The sequence below is a fragment of the Pyrus communis genome, chromosome 11 (genome assembly GCF_963583255.1).
Source record: "Pyrus communis chromosome 11, drPyrComm1.1, whole genome shotgun sequence".
NCBI lineage: Eukaryota > Viridiplantae > Streptophyta > Magnoliopsida > Rosales > Rosaceae > Pyrus > Pyrus communis.
In genome coordinates, this window is record NC_084813.1 from 24,628,266 (window position 1) to 24,653,034 (window position 24,769).

General features: G+C 37.5%; 2 protein-coding genes and 1 pseudogene across 3 annotated transcripts; 2 read left to right on the forward strand and 1 right to left on the reverse strand.

Annotated features, from left to right (window-relative positions):
• Window positions 1-5,999: 5,999 nt before the first annotated feature.
• Window positions 6,000-15,204, forward strand: LOC137707476 (paired amphipathic helix protein Sin3-like 2). 2 transcript variants are annotated; one of them, XM_068446352.1, is made up of 24 exons: window positions 6,000-6,321; window positions 6,421-6,496; window positions 7,169-7,375; window positions 7,469-7,649; window positions 7,731-7,829; window positions 7,953-8,126; window positions 8,213-8,510; window positions 9,028-9,164; window positions 9,361-9,436; window positions 9,531-9,560; window positions 9,744-9,943; window positions 10,019-10,173; window positions 10,366-10,493; window positions 10,602-10,856; window positions 10,967-11,638; window positions 11,761-11,852; window positions 11,978-12,598; window positions 12,682-12,782; window positions 12,891-13,029; window positions 13,137-13,289; window positions 13,376-13,539; window positions 14,229-14,340; window positions 14,515-14,684; window positions 14,791-15,204. In XM_068446352.1, the coding sequence occupies exons 2-23, from the start codon at window positions 6,423-6,425 to the stop codon at window positions 14,647-14,649; spliced, it is 4,203 nt and encodes a 1,400-aa protein (XP_068302453.1). In that variant the 5' UTR covers window positions 6,000-6,321; window positions 6,421-6,422; the 3' UTR covers window positions 14,650-14,684; window positions 14,791-15,204. The 2 variants fall into 2 exon arrangements, with proteins under 2 accessions (XP_068302453.1, XP_068302454.1); XM_068446353.1 differs by lacking the exon at window positions 14,791-15,204 and having other exon boundaries at window positions 14,229-14,353; window positions 14,515-14,664.
• A 3,496-nt stretch (window positions 15,205-18,700) lies between these two features.
• Window positions 18,701-20,193, forward strand: LOC137707960 (probable galacturonosyltransferase-like 10). Its single transcript, XM_068446912.1, has one exon. The coding sequence runs from the start codon at window positions 18,875-18,877 to the stop codon at window positions 20,012-20,014; it is 1,140 nt and encodes a 379-aa protein (XP_068303013.1). The 5' UTR covers window positions 18,701-18,874; the 3' UTR covers window positions 20,015-20,193.
• Window positions 20,194-20,696: 503 nt separating this feature from the next.
• On the reverse strand, window positions 20,697-23,035 carry LOC137707961 (uncharacterized; annotated as a pseudogene).
• Between the last annotated feature and the right edge of the window lie 1,734 nt (window positions 23,036-24,769).

Consider the following 24,769-nt stretch of genomic DNA (forward strand, 5'->3'; position numbering starts at 1 on the left):
ATACATTACAGCCAATATGAGCAATTGATACTGATTGCACAAAAAAGTTAGACATCCTTGAAAATGGACAGGTGCATGCATAACAGCTTCCAGTGCATCAGTCTGGGTGGCATAGGTCTCGTCTGCAAGGATCACAGGCCTCCTAGAAGACACAATGCTCAAGCTTACCACCTGAAAGTTCGTAGTAATACATAGGTGTTTGCCATCTACCATCCCGGAATCCACCAAATATATAGCACAACTGCAACAATCATTGACATCCACAACTCCCCCCATTTGCCCAGCAGCATTTTGCAGTGTTCTCTTCCATAACCAATTCTTCCACCATCGCAAAGCATTAAAGCAATAATTCTTTTGTTAGTGAAGAGGTGATTTTTCAAATGCTTCTCAGATTCAGCTTCGTTTAAAAATGACATGACAATAAAATCCACTCCTTGAGAGAGTTTGAATTCAATGTTAGACAGATCCTTAGTAGACAGAGTTGGGAGCTCATAGTTCCTCCCCACAAGCTTCCTATCTCTCCAAAACTTGAATTTGGCTCGAAGCATGAATAGACCAGGGTGTGTGCACTTACAACGCATGAATTTGGCTTCTCATTTAGCCGTTTGATCTTCTTAATGACATCGCGGTGCCACTCCCTCATGTTGTGATGCATATTGAGCCCTGCCACATTCATCAAATAAGGTTCTTCCAAAGTGTTTTGTGATCTCAGAAGTGACCCAAATGCATTGACACTCTTTTCGCCCATGGCTTTGTCTGAAAGCTTAAGATACCTGAAGACACATCCGTCCAGAGCCGAAGAAAATATCTTCGTGACTTGAAGAGCTTCTTCTTCTGACCTTCCTGCAGTATCAAAAACATTTTCACGAATAACAATAGCTTTCTCATATTGCATCACTTGTAGTAGACAAGAAAAATGCACTGCATGATTGATGAAGTGCAGCTGTGGGATAAAAAATTAAGGGTACATGTCACACCGGTTCTCCTGGTGCTTGGAAGTTGGAACAGAGTAACACCCCTAGAATTTTAGCTAATCTGCCTCCGGGATCCCATCCATTCCGTAGTTCACCCCTAGTTATGCAAAACTGAGAGCATACAACTATGTCATGAAAAAAAAGGGGTCATTCGATCGAAGAGGTTTCCTGCAGCGTCCTCACTTTGTCTCTTAGCTATTTCATCAAACAGTGTAGAAGCACACAAATCCTTCTTCACAAACTTACCCACAAGATACCAATTAACCCATCCCAAAATATGATAACATCAAATTTCTAGCAAAGCAAAAGCAGGGAATGAAGAAAAAAATCACTTCAACTTACGAAAACTTATCAATCAATTCATAAAAGGAAAAATAGCAGATAAATTGAAAACAAATGGGTAGCATGTTTCGTCTTGTGCATCCCATGGAGTTTACAATCGGGACAATCGGGAAAAATAGCAGATAAATTGAAAACAAGTGGGTAACATCAAATTTCTAGCGACTTACTTAGCGGGCAATCATCCCCAAGGAGTTTACAATCGGGACAACAATCATCAAATGCCATCCTACAAATCCCACATTTTTCGTGTTGTGCATCCCATGTCCATGAAGCGACATCATGCCATTTGCAGGTCCAAAGGGATAAGAGTTAGAGCTCCAAAGTAGATGAAATAAAACATATCCCAGAAAAAAAAAAGGGCACATCAAATTTACACTTAGACACATTCACAGATGCAGCAATTGATTATTTCCAATTGATTAATGAACATAAGAGATAGAAAAAGAGTAAAAAATATACTCTGTTTAAAATCTCCAGCATATATTTGCAAAGAGAGAAGGGTCAAGAGAAAACAGTTACGATAAAATGCATAATACGTCCATTTCCCATCAAAGATGTTCCAAGTTAAAACAAGATCACCGAGCAAATGGGATTGTGAAATTATCATGATCGTTGTTAATAAGATAATCGCACTGAATCATAAACAGGGGAAGCATATGCTAGAGATTCATGACTAACATAATAGATACTGATCTTGTGATCGCCATTCGTAACATTAGACTGAAATTCATTAACTATTCATTAACAGTAAAAATAAGATAGTGAAACTCTACAGCTCATTAACTATTCATAGTTCCAGAGGATGACAAATCATAGAAATTCAATACCGTCAAGCTGAAATTCATTCCACCACGATTAGATGCAACAGTTTGAAGACGGAGAAGAAAAGAGCATTACAAAAGCTATTTCTAAATGGTATAAACTAGTAAATTTGAAAGAAAGAACAAAATCAAAATCATAGGAATTCGAAACTATCAAGCCAAAATTCAGTCTACCATATGATTAAATGCAACAAAGTTAATATCTTGGAATAAAAAGTATAGAAAATTACAAGAGCTAGTTGCAAATGTTATATAAACTAGAGTAATTTGAAGGAAAGAACAGAATAACATAAACACAGTGAGAAGGATACGCAAGATGTTGACTTTCATCTTCTCCTCCTGCAACTGCAAAACCCCAAAACCCTACATTTCAGAGCAATGAATTAGAACAAATCCCCAATATTCCCAAAATTTCAGTAATTTCAAATTCGATATTTCGATTAGCTGATTGTAAAACCCCAAAATCTAACCACCCAATACAAACTCCTCGATCAAAACTCAAGGGAGATTGCAAACTGAACCCTTTGGGGACTGAAAAGTGTGGCAAATCACTGCAAAAGTCCGATTCTAATTCCGATTCCGGTTCCCATCTCGAATCGAGGTCTTTGTTCATGATTCAGGGTTGGGGACGAGGAGAGATGGAGAGAACGCAAGCAGAGAGGAGAGCAGAGGACGCGAGCAGAGAGCGATCGAAGGGATTAGCTAGTCCCATGGTTCGTGACGTCTCTCGCTAAGACTGTCTAGCACGGTCTTTGCTATGGTTTGGTATCGTTATGCTTAAAAAAAAAAAAAATTATTTTAGTTTTGACGTGCGAATAAATTTATTTTTACTGCTTTACGTACTGATTTGATATTGAGGTGCTTTCATAAAAAGTGAATGTAAAAAATAGAAAATTAATGAAAAAAACTTAAAAACTTTGAGTTTTAATGATAAAGATAAAATAAAGGGTAAAGTGGATAGTACTAGGATTGACTTTTTAGTGTAAAAATATGGTTTTTCGTTAAAGTAAACAATACTACGGGTTTTTTGTTAAAACTCCCTATAAAAAAAGATAAGTTTAAAAAGATGTTTGGTAAACACTTAAAAATAGCTTATTTTCACAGTTTTTGGTGAAAAAAAAAACTGAAAATGTGAAGTAACAAAAATGAGCTTATTCTCACATCACACCAGAAGCAATTTTTTTTCAAAGCACAACAATATCAAACCAGCCCACATTTTCAGCTTTTTTCATCTAAAACTGTGAAAATAAGCTGTTTTTAAGTATTTGCCAAATATTTTTTTTTAGCTCAGCTTTTTTTATACCCACTTTTTATAAAAACACCTCAATACTAAACTAGTACTTAGTGAAGGCAAATCTGGCTTACTTCCCACTAAAGCTAGTCCGTGAAGTAACAAACATGAGATTGAACTAACTATTAGTTTAGTCCAATCCAATAAGGGCTAGTGAAGGAAAACAAACACTCTTAATTTCATTTTTGATAAAACGATATTGAGTGGGTGAACTGATAAATTGTTTAACTGACCTAATCTAATTCCGCTTTTAACACTTTTTTTTTTTTTTTGTTTTGTTTCATATTTACTCGTTGTAGACCCTACGCTTTAAAGACCTTAGGAATGAATCAAAGTCATGAAACTAATATTTATGTGTATTTAAAAATTTAAATCTCACAACTCCTCCCCATTGTCTTCTCCTCTTTTGTCACTATCATCTAGGCTCTCCTTTTTGCATAGTTTACTGTGGTTACTTTTGTACATGAAGTTGACTGAACCACCACGATACCACTTGGGAGGAAGGAGCCACCTTTTTGTGTACTTGCGTTCAGAAAACTTGTGCGGTTTCAGGTTTAAGATTCCTCCTGAAACACAATGCAAACGCTACAAAAGTTTAGGGTTGGTTTGATATTGTTGTACTTTATAAAAAAAACTATTTTTTTATGCTATGAGAATAAGCAGCTGTGAAATAAAACAGCAGAATGTTTGGTAAACATTTTTGTAAAAGTGCTTTTGAAAAAAAAAAACCAGTATTCTATTGTTTGATAAATTTTTATGTAAAACAGATGTGAAAAAAAAACTGGTTTTTCAAAGTTTGGTTTTGAAGCTTTGCGTTTTTGGTTTTTTTTCACCCAAAACTGTGAAAAAAAAAGCTGAAACTGAATGTTTACCAAACATAAAAAAACTCCCAACTTTTTTTGATAGCCAATTTTTTTAGAATTACCTCAGTATTAAACTAGGGCTTAAAGTGCCGGAACACAGCTAGCTATATCAAGTGTAATAATATAAATAAAGGTAAATTTGAAAAATAAATTCAGTTAATTATATTATGACACTTGTTGTATCGAATTATGTTATTGACACATTGAAAAACTTATATGAGAAAACAAACAAAACAAGTAAAATACAAAACCAAGACACACGAAAAGGGGGGAGACTGTGCCAGATTTCGGCCCAATTTACCTTTTGCTAATTTGACCAAAGTCTAGGGTTTTGTAATAAAACTATGGATTAAGTGCCGACCGATATCTTTTACGTTTATTTGCAATTATAGAGTAATTGCAAATGACCAATACAACTTCAAAGATGTGGTACATCAACATCATCTAGAAAATGAGGTCGATTTCTAGTCGCACAATATATTGAGCTTAATAATATAGTCACAAGAGTACCAACTATAGCAGACTCAGAATTTCTTATTCCGAAATGTCAAACATAAGATGTCGAGATTAATAACATACATATCAAACTCAATGTTGTAAACTTGTTTTTTTTTCTTCAAGAATTTGAGTACTAACAGAAGACTTGATGTAAAAACCGAGTACATTAATATTCTATGATTTTTGCAATCAACCCGTTTAATTAGATAAAGCTTGATTGTTGTTGTTGTAAGAATTTGGGAACCAAAATAGGGCAACTGTCTAGTAACAATTAACATGTACTTTCGAGATAATATAATCATGGGCTAAAATTGTCCAAACCCGGCCCATAAACCGATCCAAAATGAACGAAATAGCTAAATATAAAAAGACTTATTATATTAACACCTCACATACTTAATATACTTCATATTTATTTATTTTTAATTAAAAATGATCTTACTACACCCTACATACTTTTCCAAAATACCCTCACACCCCACATTCGCAACATACACTTTACATTTTCTATGTACACTCCACATTTTCTACACATCCCACATTCTTCAAATCTTATAATATTCATTTTTAATTTTTATAAATTAAATTGATTTTGGAGTAAAACTATAACATCATGTGTGATTGATGTGGAGAGAAGAAAATAGTCACTTGAGTGGCACCAATTGAACGGAATGAGTTATATTGCAGTAATTAACCATTGAATGGAATAAGTTATGTTGCAGTAATTCATCGTAGAAAATAGTGAGAACTTCCTAAGAGATAAGCCTTCAGATAATCGGGTTTCTAGGAATTGTAAATAAATATTAAGCTTAAATCAATTAATAATAGGCTTGGGTGGTATTGTTTCTTGGGAAATCACAAGCAGATATGTGGGACTAATTTCCTTTGAAATCAAAATCAGAGAATAAAATAATGCAGATAGTTTGGTTAGGGTTTTGTTTAATAATGGAGAGTGAGAGGTTTTAATAGTTGAAAAAGATAAATATTAGGTTAAAAGTGATTTGGGGTGTGTTTAGAAATTTTTTTTTTTTTATAAAACCTAATAAGATCGAAATTATCATTGCATAATATGATACATAAGTCATTTAATATTAAATTTTAATGTCGAGTGTGCGTTCAACTTTTTGTAGAATGTCAATAAAAAAATCCATATAAGAAGAGGAAATTTTATTTGTTATTATTTTTTACATATTTAATTTGGCAAGTGGAGGCTCCGATGGGAAGAGAAAACCCCAAAACACAAGGCATTCCATTTCCCTTCACATTTTTCGAATTTTGTCTTCCGTTTATTTCCTTCCTCCGCACTTCCACGGTTTCTCCTCTCCCCAAAAATAAAAACCAAAAATCTCTCCCTTCTCTTCTCTTCTCTCACAAAATCCACTTCCTAACGTAACAACCAGAAGCAGAAGCAGAAAGCAGGAAGCAGAAGTTAATCAGATACCTCAAAAACCATTGTCTCTCTCTTTTTTTGTTTTAATTTGTCTCTTTCTCTCTCTTCCTCCTGTGCGCGATCAAAGATCTGTTGCTGAAAAGTAAGTCTTCGACGGTTGCTTAAGGCAAATGTCTGTTTTTTTGTTTTAATTTTTTTAATTCTCTGTATTTTTCTGATTTGCGATTTTTGTTTTTGACAGGGATGAAGAGAGTAAGAGATGATGTGTTCGGCGGCGCTCAATTGAAGCGGCCCTCCGGTTCGTCGCGCGGGGACTCGTAAGTCGTGATTTATTCATCACTCTTCAATTGCATGATTTGCTCTATGTTTTGTTTGGTTTGTGAGAATTTAATTTTGCCCGTGTCAGTGTATCGGTGCGCGATTTCGGTTCTCTTGCCCTTGATTGTTAATATTAGTGTAATTTGATCGTTGTTGTCGAATTGCGTCGTAGTTTTGTACCTGCCGTGGATTGGATTGGTTGTGCTTGATCATGAAATTTCTTCAATTTGTTTAGGGTTTGTTGTTTGTTAGAGTTGAATTGAGTAGTAATGCGGTTTTTAGAGGTAAAGTTGAGAGCTTTCTGAAAATTTTGTTAGGTATGTTGTTTTCAGTGGATACGATATGCTTTTAGGAAGACTAAATCTTCTGATGAATGTTAATATAGTTTTATGTTTGGGGCTTAAGATCAATGCGGTAGATGCAGTGTTGATGAAAATAGTACCGGAGAATGATGGTTATCTTTGTTTTCTGGAAGTACGTTCTCTTTGGTTGTTGCAGCTAATTGGATTTAGAAAAAAAGTTATCAGGAGCATATGCGTAAGAGGAAGGAGTAATTATGCTTGGGTTTATGATGTTTCATGAATTTGATAGTATTTATTTTATAGTTATATATATATATATATATATATATATGTTGAGTTGATGATCATTTTCTGGATGTGGGGCAACAGGCAATCCCAGATACCGGGGGGAGGAGGTGGAGGAGGGGGCGTTGGAGTAGGTGGAGGTGGGCCCATTGGAGGAGTAGGAGGTGCTTCACAGAAATTGACCACCAATGATGCTCTAACCTATCTCAAAGAAGTGAAGGACATGTTTCTAGACCAAAGAGAAAAATACGATACATTTCTTGAGGTCATGAAAGATTTCAAGGCTCAAAGGTATCTGAATGTACCCATTATTATTCTTTTTTCCACTCGTAATTCCTCCTAGTTGATTTTTCAGCTGATGGATTCTGTTTTTGTCTATTTCAGAACCGACACAGCAGGTGTCATTGCAAGAGTAAAGGAATTATTTAAAGGGCATAACAACTTAATTTTGGGCTTTAATACCTTCTTGCCGAAGGGTTATGAGATAACCCTTGATGAAGATGAGACTCCACCAAAAAAGACAGTTGAGTTTGAGGAAGCTATCAGTTTTGTAAACAAGATAAAGGTGAATATGTTTAATTTTATCCTAATCACAAGTGTAAACATTTATTATTTTCTGTTTGATTGATGGATTTCTGTCCTACAGAAACGTTTCCAAAATGATGATCATGTCTATAAATCATTCCTGGACATACTAAACATGTATCGAAAGGAGCACAAGGATATAAATGAAGTTTACAGTGAGGTAAATATACACAATTTTTCACATTTGGTGTTCAATGATGAAGTATTGGCTGTTACAAGCTATTTCTATTTATTTTAGAAAATATTCCTCCCTACGTTCTTAGTAATTTAAATTAATTTCCAGGTTGCTGCTCTTTTTGATGAGCATCCAGATTTGCTTGATGAGTTCACCAGATTTTTACCAGATGCATCAGCAGCAGCTTCAGCACATCAAGCTCAATACGGCCACAATTCATTTCCCCGTTTCAATGAGCGAAGCTCTGCTACACCCACATTTCGGCCAATGCATATGGAGAAGGTAATTACAAAATTCTTTCTATTATGATTTTAACGGTTTCTTGTTTAGTTAGTGATTTGTAATGGGGTGCTGGTCTCTTTTCACAGCAACGTAGGAGGGATAGGATCATGACACCCCATGCTGATCGCGATCTTAGTGTTGATCGTCCTGAGCTCGACGATGACAAAGGAATGGTGAAAGTTCCGAAGGAGCACAGAAAGCGTAGTGAAAAGGAGAATAGGGATAGAAGAAATCGGGATGATGATGATAGAGAATTAGAGAATGATAACAATAGGGACTACAAATTACAGCGTTTTCCTGACAAAAGAAAACCCTCCAGGAAGGTTGAAGGTTTTGGTGTGACTGCTAACTTTGCTCCTTATGATGACAAAGACTCCTTAAAGAGTGAGTTTATGATGGAACTGTTTCAGTTATATACATTCATGGACCTTAAATGTGTTGCATTTAGGTAGTGTTGTTTTATTCTCTGGTTTGTTAAATGGAATAAGCAGTTGTAATTTGTTTTGAGATTACAATATCCGTGTTTGTCAACATTGATACGATTTTAGGTTATGGAACTAACGAAAATGCACTTTGCTTGATTAGTTTTAGCGTTAGTGTAAATTCTACCAGGAGAAAGAGACGCAATTTCTGGTACTTGGTCTAAAAGTCTGTCGTTAGAGATGTGTTAATTGAATATTCATTTAATCCACAATGTGCCTTGTTTAGCCGTTCAGTATTAGGAAAACCTGAACTTTTTGTATCACATTACTTGATTTTGAAATCCTTGGGAAATGGATGCAGCTTTTTTTGCTTACATTCATCATTTTTGGGAATTTCAGTGTTGTTTTTTAAAGATCTATAGTTTCAGTTCTTGTGTTATTACATCAGTGTTGCTTATGGTCTCTCATTTTTATGTCAGGCATGTACAGCCAGGGATTCATTTTCTGTGAGAAGGTGAAGGAGAGGTTGTGTAGTCAAGATGACTACCAGGCATTTTTGAAGTTGCTTAACATTTATAGCAACGGAATTATTAAAAGGAATGATCTGCAAGGTTTGGTACGTGCTACTCCATGTTCAGCAGTTAGTCAACACTTCTTAAGTCGAGCATTGTGTGCTTTCTCTTTGAGCCAGGGGAAACTGGACGAAGGACACTTCATGATAACCACATATTTATCTATCTATTCTATGAACTTCCTTAAAAAATGCTATTGCCTCTAGTTTGACTTTTTCCATTAAACTTTGCCCATCTCAGGTGACTGATTTATTGGGAAAGTATTCAGATCTTATGGAGGAGTTTAATGATTTTTTGGAGCGTTGCGAGAATATAGGTAACTAAAAAAATGCCATCAATTTTGAGCTGCTTTCTTGTGCGTTGTCATCTTTTAAATTGTATCTGATGGTATTTGTCCTTGGCACTTGCAGATGGGTTCCTTGCTGGTGTTATGAGTAGAAGTATGTGAATTAGTCCTCCATTGGTCTCTTTTTCATAGGATACTTTCTGTACTATCTGCATTTGGAAGAACAATTAATCTTCCGCATTTCATAATTTGAGCTATCATATGGTTTCTCATTTCTCTGGAATTTTTGCTTGCTTCTGTAATTAGAGAATCCTGACTGGTAGACTGTTGATTGCAGAATCTCTGAGTAGTGATGGTCCTGTTCCTTCATCTAGATCGCTGAAGGTAGAGGACAAAGATAAAGAGCCAAAGCGTGAAATGGAGGGAGCTAAAGAAAAGGAAAGATACAGGGAGAAGTATTGGGCAAAATCTATTCAAGAGCTTGACCTCTCTAACTGTGAACGTTGTACTCCAAGCTATCGGCTTCTGCCCGAAGACGTACGAATTAACATTCTGTACTTAATTTAGTAACATTGTCTGATGCTCAACTTATTGTTGCTTGTCACCTTGCAGTATCCAATACCTTCAGCAAGCCAGAGATCAGAACTTGGTGCTCAGGTTCTGAATGACCATTGGGTATCTGTGACTTCTGGAAGTGAAGATTACTCTTTTAAACATATGCGCAGAAATCAGTATGAAGAAAGTCTGTTCAGATGTGAGGATGATAGGTAATGTTAAGGCTGTTGAGTATCATTTTTACTTTTGGTGTACAAGTGTGCTTGCATGATCGTATGGATGGATAGAGGTCCCAGTAGGTTCTGCGGATTACTATTGAATCATTGATATAATAGCATTTCCTTTACAGCACATGCTAGTTCATTATTGATAACTTATGTTGGCTTTCATTTTGGAAAGTTTAGGTTTGAGTTGGATATGTTGTTAGAGTCGGTGAGCTCAACTGCTAAGCGAGCAGAGGAACTCTTGAACAGCATCAATGAAAATAAGATCAGCATGGAAACTGGAATCTGTATTGAAGACCACTTCACTGGTCTGGATCTGTAAACTGATTGAGAAGCAATTAAATGTCAAGTATCTATTCTGGTATTTGAGCTTTTTTAACTGCATTGACCTTTGTCATTTATTTGTTTTATTGCAGCTTTAAACTTAAGGTGCATTGAACGTTTATATGGTGACCATGGTCTTGATGTGATGGACATACTGCGGAAAAATCCAACTCTGGCTTTGCCTGTTGTATTAACTCGCCTGAAACAGAAACAAGATGAATGGACAAGGTGTAGATCTGATTTTAACAAGGTTTGGGCAGATATATATGCCAAAAACCATTACAAATCACTTGATCACCGGAGCTTCTATTTCAAGCAACAAGATTCCAAGAACTTGAGTAGCAAATGTAAGTTTTTAATATTGAAGATTAGTTTATTAGTTCCTTGAGCACTTATCTCTATATCGGTCTTTTATAATTGTTCCTCCTTGCCGATTCTGACTCCTATTGATTGACAGCTTTGGTGGCTGAGATCAAGGAATTGAAAGAGAAAAAGCAGATAGAGGATGATATCCTTCTGGCTGTTGCTGCTGGAAACAGGCAATCTATAGTTCCACATATGGAGTATGAATACTTAGATATGAGCTTACATGAAGACTTGTATAAACTTGTCCAATATTCATGTGAAGAGGTTTTCTCAACGAAAGAACAATTAAATAAGGCTATGAGACTTTACACTACCATTTTGGAGCCAATGTTGGGTGTTTCTTCTCGACCCAATGATTCAGAGGATGATGAAGATGTCGACAAAAGTAGGAATCAGGCTAAGAATTGTACTGCATCGAGCATAGGAGAAAGCGATGGAAGTCCTGGTGGCGATTCTGCCACAGTAAATCTTAAGCAGCCCAAATCTGTGTGTAATGAAGAAGGAAATGCTTTAGCAGAAGTTGAAAGTTTGGCTAACGGGGATAACTCAGCTAAAGAAGATGGAAGTCGTGATGCACATCCTGTCTCTAGGAAGGATTCCACATCTGAGAAACTTCAACTAGAGAGAGACCAGAAGAATACAGATGTCCCTAAGAAAAGGTGTCTGGTCACCAACACGGACAATGCATGGCCGTCCAGTCAACCATCACATCCAATTGGAGCAGATAATAATCATGGTAGAACGAGCTTGGAAGTGTTATCAGGTCTGTTATTCGGAATTTGATTTTTATTTTCCTGTAATGGCAACTTACTCGAATGTTATAATTTATTTTACTCTCTGGAGTTACAATAATGCTAGAATACTGTGAATTTTTTTGAATTGAAGGGTGTGTTGCAACCACGTCAAGGGCTGGTGCCTCTATTAGTGGCAATGACCCTTTACAGCAAGGAAATGCTGATGCTGTTCCGTCATCAGAGGTATGAGTCTGGATTCTAGAATAGTCATCTGTGATGGCTTTCGTTTTTTTTTATTTTAATTTTAATTTTTTAATTTGATCATATGGTTTTGGCAACACGTACTGATATACTGTTTGGTGCTTCAGGGTGGTGATATTGCAAAACCTGCTTTAAATGCTAATGGAGTATTTCCAGAAAGCACTAAAGTTAAAAGTCATCATGAAGAGTCTCTTGGGCCCTCCAAAATTGAAAAGGAAGAGGGGGAATTATCACCAATTGCTGACTTTGGGGAGGATAACTTTGTTGTCCCTGGAGATGCTGTGGTGCAAGCTAAGCCTAAGGCAAACCGCAGTATTGAAAGTAGACCGTTTCAGTCTGGGAATAGGGAAGACATTAGTGGTCGGGAAGCTGGAGACAATGATGCAGATGCAGATGATGAAAACAGCGAAAATGTTTCCGAGGCTGGTGAAGATGTCTCTGGCAGTGAGACAGCTGGTGATGAATGTTCCCGAGAAGAGCAAGGTGATGATGAAGATGCTGAACAAGATGACATTGATGGTAAGGCTGAGAGCGAAGGTGAGGCTGAAGGGATGGCTGATGGACATCTTGTCGGAGGAGATGGAATGTGTTCGCCGTTGTCCGAATGCTTTCTTTTGTCTGTGAAACCTCTTGCGAAGCATGTACCAGGTTCTTTACTTGAAGAAAGGAAAGACTCTCGTGTTTTCTATGGGAATGATAATTTCTATGTGCTTTATAGGCTTCATCAAGTAAGAGACCTTTTGATTAATTTTTGGAGTTTGTTTGTCTTTATTTTCTACCGGATATAAGCTTGACTTATTTGAATTTGCAGGTTCTATATGAAAGGATTTTATCTGCAAAAACAAGTTCCACAGGTGCAGAAATGAAATGGAGAACTTTGAAGGATGGCAGCTCTCCGGATCTGTATGACAGGTATTTTTCTGGCCATTTTCTCTTTTGTATAGATAATAGATTAGAACTGTGGCAACTGTTCAAAGCAATTTTAATCACATGCACTATATTTATTCATCTGTTATGCAGATTTATGAGTGCTCTATACAATTTGCTTGATGGATCTGTTGATAACGCAAAATTTGAGGATGAATGCCGAGCTATTATTGGAAACCAGTCATATATATTATTCACCTTGGACAAATTAATATATAAATTCGTCAAACAGGTTTGCTCACTAGAAATTTTGTACTTTTAACAAAAAAAAAAAAAAGGGAATTTTTTCTGTGTGTTTGCTTTTTCTGCCAAGTTTCTGATTAGTGGTTATTTATGCAGCTTCAAACTGTTGCAAGTGATGAGACTGACAATAAGCTGCTTCAATTATATGAATATGAAAAGTCCCGGAAAACTGGGAAGTTAATTGATTCTGTTTACCATGAAAACGCACGTGTCCTCATTCATGAGGAGAATATTTACAGATTGGAGTTTGTAAGTTCTTTTGACACTTGCCCATTTATTTGACCATAACCTACCCTTTTTAATATACTTTCTTATTTTTAATTCTGTTTGTGCAGTCCTCTGCGCCCTCCCGACTGTCCATCCAGCTGATGGACAGTGTGAGTGAAAAGCCCGAGGTGTTTGCAGTTTCTATGGAACCGAATTTTGCATCCTATCTGCACAATGAATTTCTGCCGGTTTTTCCTGGAAAAAAGGAGCCGCATGGGATTACCCTTCAGAGGTGATAATGCACTCTTTGGATTTTACATTACATTAGAGGGTAACAGTAAGACTCTAGGCTCACACTGTAAGTGAACACTGGCACCTTACATGGTTTAGGACATCTTTCCGTGCCCATTCCGAGGCTATAAGAATTAAATTAATGTTAAAAGTGCTAGAATTGCTATACTTCTCAGTCTTCTCTGAAGAAACATGATAGACACTGAAATACAGGATCATTCAATGGATTTAGTTCCTTCCTTTCTTTTGGCAAGAAAAGTTATGTGTAAATCCTCTCACAATGTTATTTTATATTACTAATTAGATGAAGCCTGCACAGTGTGTAAATATAAAATATTTAAAAGGAATAAAATTATACGGGAGAGAAGTTTGAGAGGGAGAGAGAGCGTAGAAGAGGCTTAAATTGTTAAAATTTAAAATTAGAGATGTTGTGATGACATATGGGAGAGGGAAGGGGAAAAAACAACAAAATTTGTTTTGTTTGAAAGTACATTACTCATAATTTTATTTTGTGATCGAAGACCAAATTGTCTTTTCACCCTCTTGGTTGACAGAGGGTTTTGTTAAGAGGTAGTTTAGATTAGTCGTATACAGCAACTCAGGTTACCTTGTGGTATATAATGAGCCAAAGGTTTCCAGAATGTTTATGTTTGTTAATGGCTAACTTGCTGATTCAATCCGTTTTTGCAGAAACAAGCGCAAATATGCAGGGCAAGATGAATCCTCTGCCTTTTGCAGGGCCATGGATGGTGTTCAGTTAGTCAATGGTTTGGAGTGCAAGATAGCTTGCAACTCATCCAAGGTATCTCGCCCCCGTATGTATTTCTTATCTTCGGCATGCCATCAGTTTTACCTTATTTACAATATAAGCACAGCTGGAAGCTGGAGAAATACTAGCTATATATATATATATATATATATTATATAATGCAATTTTTGTCCATGGAGTTTTGTTCATCAAAGTATCATGTGGCAGATCTCTTACGTTCTTGACACAGAAGATTACTTCTTCCGTATGAGAAGGAAAAGGAGAACAGCAGAGGCCAGATCACCGTATTGTGATCAGAGGAGAGTACAGCGGTTCCACAAATTCTTATCAGTCTCATCATAGCTTAAAGGAATTCCTTTGAGATTGGGAAGCTAAAGGTACACACGAGATGAACTTTTTGAAAACTCTTGACATGCCCTTTTTCCGTATATTCCACTGCCCCAAGTTTTGAGAACAAGAGTAACCAATGCTTTCTTGCAATAGGAGTCATCTACTCGATTTCTGAGACTGGAGAAGGATGATGGCGGTCCTGGACACGTAGAGCATGTCCGGGTCAGGAGATCGGCCTAGGAGCCATTGTTGTGTATATAAGGTTGGTGTATGATAATTTCGTAGAAAAAGGTATTTAAGTTATAGTTCTTGATCTTTGTCATAGATAGGATATTTTCTTCCCCACTTCCATAAGCACACTTAGTGTAACAAATTGATCAAATAGCAGAAAAGCGCGCGTGTTTTAACAGATCCCGAGCCTTCTTTGCGGTCTCATACCAGCATTTTGCAGGCATTACTGCATCATTGTTCTTTTCCACCGTAAGATTATGTTAGTTTTATAGAACAGATTCTTTAAATTTCAGTTTATAGTAGTGTGATAAGATATCCATCTGTAATAGTTTACAACTGTTCGCGTTCTTTGTCAAGAACTCTTTTTGCTCTGGAAAATTGATCTCGCATGTGGTATTTTGATGCTTCTGTTCTATTACGCTGTTCTGGGATAGACATAGACATAATTTGCGCATGTTTTTTAAGAAAAATTAATGAAAATGATTTGAAAATTTTGAGTTTTAATGACGATGACAAAATAAAGGGTAAAGTGAACAGTATCATGATTGGTTTTTTAGTGTAAAAATGTGGTTTTTTCATTAAAGATAACAGTACCGGAAGTTTTTCGTTAAAGTTTCCTATTTTTTACCCAATTAGAAAGATTTTTGAGTTGAATATCACCGGAACTATTTCTGCGCACCCATATTTTCTCCATCGTACAACTGTTTATTTTCAGATTCAATTACATAGGACGGAAATAAACGGTGTGAAAGATGGAGAAAAGTAACGTGCGGAAATCATTTTCTTATCATGTGGAGAATGGATCGAAAAGAGTTCTAGAGAGATTCAAGACCAAGAAGGAAGAAGTAAACGCTGAATCTAAGTTACAAAGCTAGAACGGGCCGGGGTCACAGAACTGGATTAGCCTGCTCGGAAAGTGGGCCGGAGCGGGTTGAATCGGGCTAGCTTGGATAACGGGCCGTCACGTGGTTCTCCGATGTGGAAGTGTAACGGACTCGTCGATTGGGAATTTGGGATCCACTTTCTGCATGTCGAGTAGCCGACTTTCTCACGCCGCTCGTGGCTTGAGCTCCGACAGCAGTAACAAGGAGCTGCAGCCGTTAATTACTGAAATGCCCTTGGCTCGTTTAAATATCAACAATTAATTAATTTGTTTCAAAGAGCATAAAAAATCCGTTAATTACTGAAATGCCCTTGGCTCGTTTAAATATCAACAATTAATTAATTTGTTTCAAAGAGCATAAAAAAAAATAAATATATATATATATATATATATTTCAAATTGAATTTTAAAAAATTCTTATAACAAGGGGAGAATTTTAGAATGCCCTTCTTTTATGATCTTTGGACTTTTCATTTGTTAGCTTCAATAATTTTTAAGGGTAGTGCTATTTAAACTCATTTTTATCTTTCAAATACTTTTTTCAATTTTTGGCCATCAAATCAACTGCATTGAAGAAGATCAATGAATAAAATTAACAAGAATGCGTGAGAGATAAAAAATAGTGAAAATCACTACCCATTTGGCTTTTTGTGGAAGTGAACTTGAACCCACCATGCCTATAGCGAACAACACTATGTGACACAAATTGATGCCCTTAAAGACGGGAAGGACTTACATACACTTATCCGGATGTCGCTAGCGTTCTAGACTAATAACACAATGGCATGTTCCCGAAGGACCTCTCCTAAACAATGTTTCATTACAGTCAATCTTTGTCATCTTGACTTGCAAACACATTTCAAGTTTCCTGGGAGTAGACATTCCCTGCACCTAGGATGCCTCTATGGCAGTTTTCTCAACCCAATTACGCAGCGCTGTGTACCATATATCTTTGTCTTGAAATATCATTATTGTGACATCAAGATAAATTTGCATGTTTATCTAGTATGAACCGACTCATAACATGCCTCAGAATCTACAAACGACGAAGTCTTAGCGAATGATCCAACAGGTACATTCTAGAATTTCCAATTTTTGCGTGTCAAAATTCGATTGAATTATTCAATATGTAATGTGGACCTGCCAGATGGGATGTATGGTGCTAAGGCATTGTGGTGACGACAGCCAGGTGGCTGCCGTTTTCTCCTCATCTGTCCATGTGATTTGTTAACATCTTGGAAAATTAAGAAGTCAAGTTGGTTTATTCTTTTGTTTTTTTTCTTCATTTTTCAATAAAAAAAAATGATATCTTGGCTGTGACAAATCTTGGTTTCAAATCTAGTCAATTATTTGTTAATAACTTAACATAAATAGTTATTAAATACGTATTTGTACACATTATAGTACAAATGACATAGATCGAAGAATAACTTGTTGTACCAATAATGAATGTCATATTAAAAGGAGATACAAGCCCACAAACATAGAACCATTTTTGACTCTCTTTACTCTCTTTTTTTCATTTTAAAAAGAGGATGTATTTTGCTCACCGCACTCAAGTGGAGATAATATTCACACCCTATTTATTATTGTTGGTTGAGTTTAAGTTTAGAGATTTGTGTTTATTTACTAACAGAAGTTAAAATTTAAACTCATTTAACAGTTATAAATAGGGCGGTGAGCATGACTAATCACTTTAGGATGGTAATCATCTAACAGTCATAAATAGGTCAGTAAGCATGACTAATCACTTTAGGATGGTAAACAAAAACATTTCCTTAAGGAGAAATGCTAAGGAGACTCTTTGATAAGTGAGACTCTTTATGAACTTTCTGGCACCTCGTGTTTTTTGTATAATTTTTTATAATGTTTGGCACATAAAGTGATATTAAACTATGAGGTAGCGAAAAATCTATGAATAGTTTCGCTTTAAAAGAGTTTTCCTAGCATTTCTCTTCCCTAAAAGAAGATCAAATGATGTGTCATTAATAAAAAATGAACAAGTTTATCAACACTTAAATAATAATATTATTATCTACTTTCATGTCGTTACCAAATTTTATCAACAAATTTATTTTCTTTCGCGTTACTCTAATTATTTTGGTTAAAATAAGGTACGTTCATGGAATGTGGTCAATATTAATGATATTCCAAGCTGTTCAAAGCACATGGCCACATGGCTTCATCCGCTGGACAGAACCGAACCTCCAATGGGAAACCATATTAAAATAATATTCAAACAACCCGAAAGCAGCCAGAAAGTCCCCCCCTGCACCAAACCAAATATGTTAATTTGCATAACAGTCCTCTCAATGTACCTAAAATTTCACCTTTTTCTTTAACTTGTTTTTTTTTTTGCACTTTCGTCCATCTAGGTCTTTTTTATTTCTAATTTAGACATGTTTGTTATTGCTTTCGCAAAGTCTAAAAGTGGTTTCTTGCACCCAAAAACGCTTACGAATTTGTTTAGCAGTTTCAGTTGAAAGAGCTCATCGGTCTTAAACTTGCTTTTTAGCCTAATGCTTTTTAAAGTAGCACTTCCAAGTCCTACATAAGGCCAACACGTAAAAACCTGCAAGGCGAACAACATAGAGGTAGCTTTTTGCTTTTTATCACAGGCCACACTACTTCGACGAAATGTATATGACTTTTAGTATTTTAGTTCCTACATTAGAAATTATATTGTAATAATCCTTTTGCAGACAATATTTCTTTAAGGACTCGAATATTCTTTTAAAGTCCTTAAATGAGCTCTCATTTAGAGTCCCCAAATAGAGAGGCCTATTGAAGATGCTCTTATACCGGAAGAAATTTGGCCTCATTGCAAGATTGTAATGATACCAACGAAACGAACTTACAAGGATTAACATGAAAGAAAAACAAACTATGAGAATAAAAATGAAAATTCAACCAACCTACGGGATTGTTTGTGTAATTTTTTATTTTGGCCCCAACTATTCTTATTTACCCAAAGCACCCAAATATTACAGACGCGTTTTCTGCTACGCCCCCACAAAGTACTAGTACCAAAAAGACGTGTTTTCTCCGTCTTGGCTTTTTCTTTGACCATTTCACTTACAAATACTCCTTCCTCTCTCCTCCTCTCCATCTCCATTCCCGACGATGCTTCTCCTTAAACCCATTTCTCTCCCCCTCCTCCTCCTCCTCTCTCTCGTTCTCATTCCGGCAACCGCAATCCGGTCATTCCCGGACCCGCAAACCGGAAAGGAAAAAGGATTTAACATGGATTTCTCAGAAGCTCCGGAATACACGAACGGAATCAGCTGCCCTGTTCTTCTGGGCTCCAACGACAGAGCAGGAATGGAGGTTTGCGATTCCTCCCTCGTCCACGTCGCGATGACGATCGATTCCGAGTACTTGCGCGGCACCATTGCCGCGGTCCACTCTGTTTTCAAGCACGCTTCCTGCCCGGAAAACACATTCTTCCACTTCGTCGCCTCCGACTCCAGCGCCGTCGATTCCCACCACCTCTCCCGCATTCTGAAATCGACTTTTCCGTCGCTTAATTTCCGAGTCTATGTGTTCAGAGAGAGCTTGGTGAGTCATCTGATTTCGTCTTCGATTCGACGCGCTCTCGAGAACCCATTGAACTACGCAAGGAGCTACTTAGCTGATTTGCTCGACCCCTGCGTCGAGCGCGTGATTTATCTCGACTCCGACGTCGTTGTTGTCGACGATATCCAGAAGTTATGGGAGATTACCTTATCCGGGTCGAGAGTGATCGGAGCTCCGGAGTACTGCCACGCGAATTTCACCAAGTATTTCTCCGACGAATTCTGGAAAGATTCCGAGCTCTCCAAGGTGTTCGACCGAAAGCGCCCGTGCTATTTCAACACCGGCGTGATGGTGATCGACTTGGCGAGATGGAGAGCCGGAGGGTTCACGAGAAAGATCGAGACTTGGATGGAGATTCAGAAGGAGAAGAGGATTTACGAGCTGGGTTCTCTTCCGCCGTTTCTGCTGGTTTTCGGCGGCGACGTGGAGGCGATTCACCACCGGTGGAACCAGCACGGCCTGGGCGGCGATAATTTGATGAACAGTTGCAGGTCTCTGCATCCGGGTCCGGTGAGTTTGCTGCATTGGAGCGGGAGAGGGAAGCCATGGACGCGGCTGGATTTGGGAATGCCTTGCCCTGTCGATCTTCTGTGGGCCCCTTACGATCTCTACAAGCACCATCAAAGTCAGCTTCAAGATCTGCATCTTCTTCAACATCACCACCATCAACAATTTTTGATGTTGTAGCATTAATTAGCACAGGATTATTTGTTTGATTATTTATTTATTTTTTTACAGAAATTCGTTGATAAATAGGAGGAAATATTATTTTTACCGGATGTAAATAGGGAGGGAGATTTGAACAGAGTGAAGAGTTTGCAACATATTGTTCCATTTTAGCCAATTTAATTAATTTTTTTTCCCAAGTTGGGTCTTAAATTATTTTTGTGTCTATTTCTCTGGAAAGGATCCTCGTGGATCCCTTTTACCTAATTCTCTTCATCAAACAATCCGAACTTTTGAAATTTGATCAAACTGCTAAAAATACGGGCTCATTCTAAAAATTATAACAACTTAAACCGTTAAATCAAATTTTAAGAGCCCAGATTGTTTGATAAAAATGATTGGGTGGAAAGAATCTAAAGATGATCACTTGATGAGAATGATTAGGTGGAAAGAATCCGGAGTCAGTCGCTTTCCTATTTCTCTGATGTGTTTGTCCAGGAACATCCTGGTTGGGTAGAAATATAAAACTCAGAAGTAATCATTATATGTGACGAGTCAAGATCCTCTCCTAATCACTGTCTTCAGAGCTTAAGGATCCAGAGGTTCGAGCAGTTGAGAAGAGAGAGAGAGATCCGAATCCTAGGTGGTTTCTGTAAGATGAATTTAAAATGAGTAGTGCGGATGTCTGAATTGTCACGAAATAATGGCAACAAGAAGAATTTGGCTATGCCAGCAGGAGTGTTGGTTGCTTATTTTTTCATCTATATACACTTGTAAAATCGAATACAATTTCAAATGTGTACGATAGGTTAACTTATGTAGATCACGAATCCTCTTTCATCGTGATCGTGAATCACGATGAAAGAGGTTGGAAGAAGCGTAATTATTGCGGTATTCCGTAAAACGCTTTCATTTGAAAGAAGAAGAATAATACAGATGAACTTGAAGAAGAAAAAAGGTTGATATAGACGAACGCGAAGGATGTACACGCCTCCCACTTTCCTCTCTTCACAATAATCCAACAACGCAACTCAAATGTAATCGGTTCTCCAACCCTCTTAAATGATGACCTAACAACATACACCTGCCACAACAAGTATACGAACCTTCAGATTTCAATCGCTAATGGAATCGGTTCAGCTAGTAAGATATCATAAAAAGTCTGGCGTATTTATTTGCCTCTACGACTCTACGTGAACACGGGATGGTTCCCAGAAGTGACTTAATGCAAAGCAAATTTGGACAAGCAAGAAAAACAAAGCATTTAAGGAGGACTATGACAAGAGTCTAACCAGAAAAGCAGCTTCGCTATCAGAATCTAGGCCATTCTCGCTGTCCCCTGTCACCAAATCTTCCACAAAGTCTGAGGAAGTACCGTCTTTGAAGAATCGCTGCAATATATTTTGAACAAGCTGGTGTATCATTTCCTCCACCTCAAATGACGACGGTCGAGATAGTTCAGTCACCTGTTAAAACAAATCATCATACCATCATCAGAAAAGATGGGACTCGTAAAAATTGCAACTCCATCGCAGAGTAAGATAATTACCATATCAGAATCTAGAGACCGTAGATACTCCAATAAATCGTTCCTAGGTCCTCTGTCATATTCTAATTGCATATTTTCCTGCTTTTGCGCCTTCAGTTCCTGAAAAAAGCAAAGTATGTCATTCCCACATTCTGCTTAAAATAATGCACAATCCTTCAAGCATTTAACTTCAACATCGAATTAAGCTCAAAAGCACAAAACTTGAGCATCATTACACCATCATCACCATAATAAGGTATTACACCATCAACAACACTACCAATCTCACCACCATATTACTGTGAAATCAAACTAAACGGGTCTTAATGGTTACGCATTAACAACCTGATGGGTTGATTTTCCACCTTCGTAGTTAAGATTGATACAAGACACACGCATGAAAATAAAACGTTCATAAACTAAAACTTGGAAGATTGTAAACCAGACAAAACTGAGCTTTGATCTTGCTTTCAAAAGAATCAAAACTAAAAAACATGCTGTCGAACTAGAATTTTCGACCATTCCAGCTCAATTCGAAGAAAAGCACTAGTAATTGTGGAAATGAACAAGATAGAAAATTCACAGAGCAAATGCTCACCTCCTTCACATTTGTCAACTCTGATTCCAACCTCTGGATACAATTCAAAGCCTCCGGAGGCAAATCGCCGAAAACATGGGGAGTCGCTGAATCCAAGAGCTCGCTACTCACCCCGATACCATTTCCATCATCCCTTTCCTCACTCTCCACCCTATCTGACACCCCATCGATCTCCGACCGATCCAACGGCACAGAATTCTCCGTGGATTTGTCGAAATTCCTCATCAACGATATCCGATACTCCGCGTTCCACAGTGTATATCTAATTGATAAGATAAATCCCAAAACAATTTTACTCTAATTAATACAATTACGCACTGAATTTACTGAAATTTGAAGAAAGGGGATAGAAATGTGAATTATTACCCGGTGATTATGGAGGATGCGAGGAGGCGATGGAGAGGGGCTTTGGAAACCCTAACGGTGACAGAGAACTGATCGGACGGGAGCAACCCCAGCATAGAAGAAATGGTCTGCTTCATGGAGTCCCTGGCGGAATCCGTAACGCCCTTGGAGATATCGGAGGTGTCGAGGGGCTCAATTTTCTTGAGCATGTTAGCAAACCGCGGTCGAAGCCGGATTTCCGAGTCGAGACGAACTCGTCCGACACGCCGCCGCCGTCGACGCCGGAGATGAGGCATCGGACGGCGGAAGTCGAGCTGGCGAATAAACGACGCCGTCGGAAGGAGGAGGGGAGTAAGGGGCGGACGAGGAGGTGGCGGGAAATCGGGGGCGGCGGCTTGGAAGGCTTGAGAGACAGGTCAGTGAAGCGGGAGAGAATGACGGCGCGAGCTGTCGCCGCCATGGACGAACTAGTTATTTGTTGGAAGCTCTCTCGGCCTCTCTCACTCTGTGGCTTGCGCGTCCTGGGAATCTTTTATCTTCGCAATTTTCAGTTTTGTTTGCTTTTGTAACTTGCGCGATGAGATTGACCTGCGTTTGAGTCAAATTACAGATTCACCACTCAACCAAACGCTTTGGGTCAGGAGAATAATAGGTAGACAAGTACCGACTGAAAACGAGTACAATTTTGTTGTTGGATTTTTGTGTATTAATTTTCAATAAAAAAAAAAAAATTGGCTTTTTAACAATTTTGGTGTTTGAGATTTAAAATCGATAGAATTGATTTTTGAGATTGTTCACGGACAATCATTTAGTCATTTTGTTAAAAAATTTCGTTAAATTGGAGAAACCACCGGTTTAAATAGAGGGATTGATATGATAAAAGTAGTCTCAATTTAACTGAGATTTTTTACGAAATGACTAAAATGATTGACGGTAGACAAGTCAGAGTACACTTTTATCAATTTTAAATTTCAGAGACTAAAGTCAGAAGTTATATTTGGATAAAAAGCCATAAAATTTAGGGAAGTGTTATTAGCACTCCAAAAATCTCATTCTACACTCCTTACAAGTGTATTTTTCTTTTCAAATATAGAAAGTTTAGAGTGTAGAATAAGATTTTTAGAGTGACAATAACAATTCCCAAATTTAATTACTAGTTGCAACATGAGATTAAGAAATTGCAATTAATATAATCGAGTGAGTTGGAAATTTGCGATTTGACCAAGTATCTAGTTAGGAAAAGTAGAGGAGAAAAAGAATTTGGTTACTACGACCTTTTCTCTTTATTTTTCTTCTTCTTTGTATATTTTTACTTAAAAAAAAAAAAAAAAAACATAAGTTCTGGAACACTTTGCGTTTGTTTATGCAACTCTCAAACCAGTTTAAGATTCGTTATTGTCTTATTAATATAATACTCGCATCAAATAGAACGAATGTAGAATCGATTTATGACATCTCATGTTTTTGTGAGGAACGTGTGACGTTTGACAAGATCTAAGCGTTCGTACACATGTTTTGTCTCATATCAAACATGCCTGTTAAGTCACGTCAACATCTTATATTAATTTTTTATAAAAACGAAAAGACAAAAAGTAAAATGTGGGCGGAGGAAAGAAAAAGAAATGAGAATACAAAGAGAGAATTCTACTCCTACCAAATGCTAGTGTCATCTGGAGTTTCCTACGTTTTTATTAAGAATCATTTAGTCGCAAAATTAATATCAATCTAGATTCTCTCTCTTCCCATTTCCCTCCCACGTTAAAAACATATCCAGGCTAATTCAAAGGTGAAGATTAGGCCAGCAACAACCATTCTTAACACTTTTTTTTAACCCCAAACGACGTCCGTGACCGCAAACGACATCATTATACAAGAGGAGAAACACTTGGAAAAATAAAACTTCCCCCTCAACTTGTATAATAACAAATGGAACCCGTCTATTACACACTACCTTCTGGGATCCTCCACCGTGACAACAGGTTTTGCAAATTTCCTCGCCGTCCAGGAGCTTACCGGCGATAACAACAGCCAGATCCTAACGAGATTTCTGCTTTACTACCTGTAAATCTCGGTTCAGAGAAAACCCGGGAATTCGAATTCAAAATGTGAGCTCCGCGGGCATGCAGACACGGCCCGTTCGTAGAGTGATCTTGGTCCTTTAAGCTTCAACAAAACAGGAAATCAAAAGTCGACCAGTTTTGGTAACGCTCCCCGCTTCATCAATTTCCAGCCAGCGGCAGTAAACGATGACCAACTGTTCCGTTTTGAGCTCCCAGACTAACAAAAATCTTGCTATGCAGGTGGG